Consider the following 7600-nt stretch of genomic DNA (forward strand, 5'->3'; position numbering starts at 1 on the left):
TCGGGTACCCCTCACTCCCTCTCGGGCCAGTCTGTGCCTCCCCGAGCCCGGCCCCACGTGGCCCAGGGAAGCTGCCTCACTAGCCTGCTGCCGCAGACGGACGGCCCGCCGCAGCCACTGGACGCCGTGCTGCATGTCGGAGACCAATGAGTGCGCTCGGACGCCGGAGGGGGCGGGGCCGCCGGGCTGCCGCGCACGGGCGCCGCCACTGGAGGGCTTGGGGCCCGCCCCTGGCAACAGGCCCCGCCCCGCCGGCCGGGTTAGGTTGCCGCGCGGGCGGCGGGCGGAGTTGGTCCCGTTGTGCTGCGGCTCCGCGCGGCCTGCAGTCCCGGGCCCGCGCCCCGCACCGCCAGCCCGCCCGCCCGCCATGGAGCCTAGCCCCGACGGCCCCGCCGCCCCCGGCCCCGCTGCCATCCGCGAGGGCTGGTTCCGCGAGACGTGCAGCCTGTGGCCCGGCCAGGCCCTGTCTCTGCAGGTGGAGCAGCTGCTACACCATCAACGCTCGCGGTACCAGGATATCCTCGTCTTCCGCAGGTACCCGCGCCCTCCCGGCCCCGCGCCCCGGCCGCCCGGCCCCGCGCAGCCCGCCGGCACTCCAGCCCTGGGCTCGGCCCAGCCTGACCCTCTTCCTGCCGGACCCCTGTCTTGCGCGCTTTACCTCCGGACGCCCCCGGCCGTCTCTGCCCGCTCCTTCCCCTGCAAAACTGTCAGAAGTTCTCGTGAGCTAGGCCCGTCTCTTCCCTCCGTCCCCTCCCCAACCCGCATCCTTCTCGCTGGGCTGGGGACCGGCTTTTCGGGCGGTCCACCTCGGCGGGGAGGGAGCCGGAATCTGCGCCGACCCGCTGCGCCGAGCTCCACGTGTCAGTCCCGGACACGTCAGAGCCGGGACCCCGCGTCCAGCCTCCACCCAGCGGGCCCGCCCGCCGATCCTCGCCACGTGTCACCCCCCGGACTCACCCCTGGAGCCCCCTCGGCAGGTTGGGAGAGATTCTTCTCACCCTGGGCGAGTGGGGGGCACGTCGCCCCCTTCCCGTGGAGCCCAGGTCGCTGACTGTCACTCCTGCCCTCAGTAAGAGCTACGGGAATGTGCTGGTGTTGGACGGCGTTATCCAGTGCACGGAGAGGGACGAGTTCTCCTACCAGGAGATGATCGCCAACCTGCCCCTCTGCAGTCACCCCAACCCACGCAAGGTACCCCATCCCAGCTAGATCCAGCCCTGGGCCCAGGGATAGCCCCACAGAACAGTGCTGGGGGCCCCAGGAGTGCCCAGTGCTCAGCCCTCCCCAAAAGGTTGTCAGAGAAGTGATAGTGGGGACGAGGGGCCTAGAGGGGAGGAGCTGCCCATTTCACAAGGGGTAGGGGCTAACACCGGGGCTGAGGGTGGACAAGGGGGAAAGGGGACAAAGTGGAAGATGAAGTGATTAAGTCTGTGACACCGGGGAGCTGAGAAATTGTTCCAGGGAGCTCTGTCTGCTCAGTGCCGTTTAGAGGGCAGAGAGGCCGGCCACTAACTCCTGCTGGAGCCTATTTGGTGGGGCTCCTGCCCTGCTCCTGGCTGATTCTTCCTCCCCTTGGCAGGTGCTGATCATTGGGGGAGGGGACGGAGGCGTCCTGCGGGAGGTGGTCAAGCATTCCTCTGTGGAGTCCGTGGTCCAGTGCGAGATTGACGAGGTGAGCGCACAGCTGGGTGGGTCTGGGTTCAAGCCCCAGTTTGCCCTGAACTGGCTGTTTACCACCGGGCAAGTTGCTTAACCTTTCCAGGCCTGTTTCTTGGTCTCAAAAGCACGTTGGAGGCTTCAGTAGGAAAAGCAGACAGGAAAGCACTTGGTACACAGTAGGTGTGCCGCTGATGCTATTTCTTAGTAACTCTGAGAGCTGATGCTTTGCAGAAGTCCCAGGGCACTCCTGTCCTTTACAGCAGCTGGGGACTTTCATGAGCATTTAGGTGCCAGATTCACTGGTGCATCAGCAGGTCTAGTCCTGCCTCCTTGGAGTTGACATTCAACTTAGGAGTCAAAGGGTTATCTGATAAAAGGTGTGTGTAGTGAGACATACAGGCCAGGTGGAATTCCAGCCCTCTGAAATAGTAAGGAAGCCACTCTCCTGGGGCACTTGGGTTTGGGGAGGGGAAGCAGGGGTCATGGAGGTGTGGGCCAAGCTGCTGGTGGTAGTCAGCCCTCTGAGAAGAGGAGGTACCAAGCTGCTCCCTGCTGTACAGATGTGCAAACTGAAGTTCAGAAAGAATGGCTTGTCTAAGGTGAATCAGGCTCTGCGAAGGGGTCCCACTCAACTCTGGCTCCAGGGTCCATAACCCCTGTGGCCCAACCTGTGACCTCCTGTCCCCTCCCCAGGATGTCATTCAAGTCTCCAAGAAGTTCCTGCCCAGCATGGCTGTTGGCTACTCCAGCTCAAAGCTGACCCTACACGTGGGTGATGGTTTTGAGTTCATGAAACAGAACCAGGACGCCTTCGACGTCATCATCACTGACTCCTCAGATCCCATGGGTAAGCTGGTTGGCCTGGGGCCTCTGGCAGCCACCAGAGGGGAGGCCAGCATCTCCATCTGTGTCCCAAGTCCGAGTTGCAGAATAGAGGGCGGAGGGGCCCTCCAGAACTAGTGCAGCTCTTTTCCCTTCTGAGGTGTCACCTACCCTCTCAAACATGGCTCAGCAGAGTAGGGGCACTAGGCTACTGCCCAGAGTTGGTTGAGAGCCTGGAGGAGAGTGGGGCCTTGGTCCACTGAGGCCCTAGTTTCCTTCTCAGTCTCCTCTCTGCCCCTGACAGGCCAGCATCAGGATGTGTGCAGGGATCTCATCTTTTTTCTTTTCTTTTTTAACACTTAGTTTTTATTTGGCTGCACTGGGTCTTAGTTGCAGCACGTGGGATCTAGTTTCCCCACTGGGGATCAAACTCGAGCCCCCTGCATTAGGAATGCAGTCTTAGCCACTGGACTACCAGGGAAGTTCCATGTGATATAGTCTTAAACCAAGGCCCAGGCTGGAGACTGCCCTGATGCAGTGCTGACAGGAATCCCGCAGGAATGGGGTTAAAACGTAGAGCCCCTCCACACTGGGGCACTGGATCCCTGCGCCCCTCCAAAGCACCCTCTTCATGGTTGATTTCTGAGTTCCACAGGCCTGGCTTTCAACTCCCAGCTCTGCCCCCTGGTGGCTGTGTATCTTGGGGTGAGAGTGGCCCCCATGCCCCCAGAGGCAGGCTCAGGCGGTGTCCCTTGGTGCTTGTCCCCTGCCCCCTCCCCGCCGTTCCCCCCCCCGCCACCCGCCGCCTCTGCAGGTCCTGCTGAGAGCCTCTTCAAGGAGTCCTACTACCAGCTCATGAAGACTGCCCTCAAGGAGGACGGCATTCTCTGCTGCCAGGGTGAGGGGGCTAGGGTGGACTGGGTGCTGCTGGGCGAGCCGGGCTCCTGCCGGGAGGGGTCCGGCTGGGGCTGGACCAGGCGCCGCCCCCGGCCAGCGCTGACGTCGTCTGGCCGCCTGCGCCCCTCCCCCCACGCGCCGTAGGTGAGTGCCAGTGGCTGCACCTGGACCTCATCAAGGAGATGCGGCAGTTCTGCAAGGCTCTCTTCCCGGTGGTGGACTACGCCTACTGCACCATCCCCACCTACCCCAGCGGCCAGATCGGCTTCATGCTGTGCAGCAAGAACCCAGTGAGCCAAAGCGGGCTGGCCCCCGGGTGGGCGCGGGAGCCTGGCAGGTGGGCCAGGAGAGCATGTCTCTGAGACACACCCCTGTCCCCAGAGCACCAACTTCCGGGAGCCCTTGCAGCTGCTGATGCAGAAGCAGGTGGAAGAGATGCAGCTGAAATACTACAACTCCGATGTGCACCGGGCAGCCTTCGTCCTGCCTGAATTTGCCCGGAAGGTGAGCCCCACCCCAACCCCGAGGGGCAGGGGGTACCCAGGGCTCCCTGAAGGGCCATCTTGCTCACCCCCCCAAGCCCAGCCCCCTCCTGATGAGGTCTTGTGTCCTTCCAGGCCCTGAATGATGTGAGCTGAGCCCGGGTACTGCTGCTGACGCCGCCCACGACCTCGGACAGGGAGCCTCTGGGGCACCTGGGTCCCGCCAGCCCTGGACAAGACTCCTGCTGGCTTGCCCACCAACTGACTGTTACAGGCCCCAGAACGCTGTCCGGCTGGTCCTGCCGGGTGGACTGTCTGTCTTCCTCTGGGTGGCGTTCAGCCACCAAACCTATACCAGCTGTGTACAGCATCTCCCCCACCTCTGTTGCCCCTCACTCACCAAACACATGTATTTATAACAAAATTCTGGATTGTGTGTCCCTGGACTTCAGATGGGCTCAGGCAAGGGCTACCTCAGCCATTGGTGGGTTCTCCTGTGTGCCAGACCCTGAGTTGGACCCCCTGTCTGGCCTCCAAGTATCTGCTGTGGGAGCAGGCAGGCTTCTCCCTGTGTGACCTTGGGCCAGCCCCTTGAGCTTTGTAGGACCCAGAGATGCAACAGTCATCGCACTGGCCCAAGTCTGTCCTGAGAAACGGCCCTTAATCATTCCATCTTCAAGCCCCACACAAGGTTGGTGGCGTTAGACCCGTGGGGTCTGGGCTGGGGAGTTGTCAAAATCAAGGGATTTGCCTTCCCTTGGGGCTGCACAGCAGGGCTCTCAGAAGAATCTGGGCCAGGTCCCATCGTGGGGAAGGTGGTGGCGATGACCCCAGAGGTAGCTGTCTGGAGCTTGGTTGGGATCCACTTCCTTAGGCGTGCACATTTGGTACCTGTACTTGGCTCAGATTTTAGACCTGGGTTCAAATCCTGCCTCCCCTCCTCATGAGTGTGCCCTCTGGTAAGTTCCTAGAAACTTCCCCCAAGTGTTGAGAGGCTGAGAAAGCAGGTGCGGGCAGCTGCCCATGAGGACTCTGTGGGCGCAGGACTGTCCCCTCTCCAAGGTGCTGAAGCTGCAGAAGCCTCAGCCCTCCTGGCTGCCAGGACTGGGGCTCTGGTGGTGGGACCAGAGTCACCACAACAGTGTACAGATTGGGGAAGGGGGCCTTTAGCCCACTCCTGACTCAGGATTGGGAAGGAAAGTCCTCACTCCTTGCAAGAGCTGGCCTCACCAATCCCGACCCCACATCTGCCCTCGGCAGCGGTGTGGCCAGGAAACATGTTAACTGAGAGACTGAGGGGCCAGGGAGCAGGACAAGAGAGTCACTCCAGGATGGTGGTAGTTCGAGGGTCCCCCCAACCCGCCCCTACCCTGGGCACCCAGTTTGGAGTCCCCTCCCAGCAGGGGCTAAGACTGCAGTCATAATGGGAGTGGGAACAGGGGTGCGACTGCCACCTACTCCTTTGGTGGCCTCAGGCCAGTCACCACCCTCTCTGGGCTTCTCCATGGTACTGAAGCTCTTGGACTGTGAGCACTTTTTGATATTCATCCCTGGTCAGCAAGTCTGACCCCAAGCTGAGTTCCCCATTCCACTCTGAGTCTTCCTCCCTGGGAGGCCCGGTGAAGTCAGGACTTATCTGGGCTACAAGGTGAGTACCAGGCAAAGGAAGACTAGTGATGGCCAGTTGAGGAGCACTGTCCTGTCACCTGCTTTAATTCCTTTAACCTTAAGGAAGGAAGGTAGATGCTATTAACTCCACATAACATCAGGTGACCTGCCAAGGCCACACCAGGCTGTAGGCCTCCTAGGAGCTGCTCCACTCCATATGCAGAGGCAGCTCAGCTTAAGGACCCTGGTGCTCCCAGCAGGGTGTCTGCCCGGACCTCCACTCTTCGTGCCCCACCTCCCCGTCTTAGGCCCGTCAGTGACCAAGCTCCAGGAGGGCCCATCTTGAGTATGATCAGAGGAATGAAGGAAGGCAGTGAAAATGGGTTCCATCTCTGGGGACACTAGAGCTGGGTCACACTGACTGACTTAAAAGTGTTAGTTGCTCAGTCATGTCCAACTCTGCAGTCCCATGGACTGTAGCCTGCCAGGCTCATCTGTGCATGGAATTCTCTAGGAGAAAATACTGGAGTGGGTTCCCATGCTCTACTCCAGGGTATCTTCCCAACGCAGGGATCAAACCCTAGGCTGCCACACTGCAGGCAGATTCTTTACTGTCTGAGCCATCAGGGAAGCTTGTGACTTAGATATAACTCCTGACTCAGTTATCCTGTCTGTAAAATGGGAGCAATTGTCCTAAACGGTTACAAGGTTTCATCAAGGAGCACATGTCAGATGGTTCTCACTGAGCTTGTGGAAATCAGAATTCTTTCTCAGGGCAGGGGAAGAAGAAATGGCCCAGGCTGCAAAATAGCAGCAAGAATGCATGACCTGGGACTGCCCTGGTCATCCAGTGCTTAAGAATCCACCTGCCAGACAGGGGACTTGGATTTGATCCCTGCTCTGGGAAGACTCAAAACACAATTAAAAAAAAAAAAAAAAGCCTGACCTGGAAGTAGAGGGTATCTGCTGTGTAAATACCTCCACTTCTCCAATGTGGGTGAAGTCTGTGTACATCTCAAAAGGATGGGTCTTCAGGAAAAGCACTGACCCCACAGCTGGGTGGATGTGATGTGGACACAGACTCATCTGCAGAAGCTGGTGTTTCGTGGAGACGTGAGTCGAATCTTCTCAAGTCCCAAAAATCCAGAAGAGGGCCATGAACAAGTCTAATCTCTGATATGGAGAATAGAATAAGAATCCTATCTAGAATCCTGAAGTTCAGGTATTAAAATCAGCCCTGCCCCCACTTTAAGGACTCCAATAGTTCCCACCTGAGTTGTTAGGAGAAAAATAGCCCCTCTGTGTGACCACTCTTCTCCTCAGAGGCTGCCGCATTCACCTCTTCCATTGATTATTTTAGTATTTACCGTCATGACTCTAAACAGTATGCTGGTTATCAGTTTTAGTCACAATCTGTAGACTTCCCATTTGGGAAGGTGAAGATGCAGCTCTCTGCTTCCCTGCCCCCACCACACTCTCAACAATTAAGTGACAGTCTCAGCTGGCTCAGCACTCAGTGCTTGCACCATTCAGTTCAGTTCAGTTCAGTCGCTCAGTCGTGTCCGACTCTTTGCGACCCCATGAATCACAGCACGCCAGGCCTCCCTGTCCATCACCAACTCCAGAGTTCACTCAGACTCACGTCCATCGAGTCAGTGAGGCCATCCAGCCATCTCATCCTCTGTTGTCCCCTTCTCCTCCTGCCCCCAATCCCTCCCAGCATCAGAGTCTTTTCCAATGAGTCAACTCTTCACATGAGGTGGCCAAAGTACTGGAGTTTCAGCTTTAGCATCATTCCTCCCAAAGAAATCTCAGGGCTGATCTTCAGAATGGACTGGTTGGATCTCCTTGCAGTCCAAGGGACTCTCAAGAGTCTTCTCCAACACCGCAGTTCAAAAGCATGAATTCTTCGGTGCTCAGCCTTCTTCACAGTCCAACTCTCACATCCATACATGACTACTGGAAAAACCATAGCCTTGACTAAACGGACCTTAGTCGGCAAAGTAATATCTCTGCTTCTGAATATGCTATCTAGGTTGGTCATAACTTTTCTTCCAAGGAGTCTCTTTCCCATTACAACCATGCAAATAATATTTGCAGCTGAGACTCAGGGGGGGAAAAAAAAAGATACC

General features: G+C 58.2%; 1 protein-coding gene across 1 annotated transcript; it reads left to right on the forward strand.

Annotated features, from left to right (window-relative positions):
- Positions 1 to 227: 227 nt before the first annotated feature.
- On the forward strand, positions 228 to 4284 carry SRM (spermidine synthase). The gene is made up of 8 exons (XM_069544747.1): positions 228 to 534; positions 1071 to 1191; positions 1580 to 1672; positions 2353 to 2506; positions 3296 to 3379; positions 3523 to 3668; positions 3760 to 3882; positions 3996 to 4284. The coding sequence occupies exons 1-8, from the start codon at positions 368 to 370 to the stop codon at positions 4014 to 4016; spliced, it is 909 nt and encodes a 302-aa protein (XP_069400848.1). The 5' UTR covers positions 228 to 367; the 3' UTR covers positions 4017 to 4284.
- Positions 4285 to 7600: the final 3316 nt, after the last annotated feature.

The sequence above is a fragment of the Ovis canadensis genome, chromosome 12, assembly GCF_042477335.2.
Source record: "Ovis canadensis isolate MfBH-ARS-UI-01 breed Bighorn chromosome 12, ARS-UI_OviCan_v2, whole genome shotgun sequence".
NCBI lineage: Eukaryota > Metazoa > Chordata > Mammalia > Artiodactyla > Bovidae > Ovis > Ovis canadensis.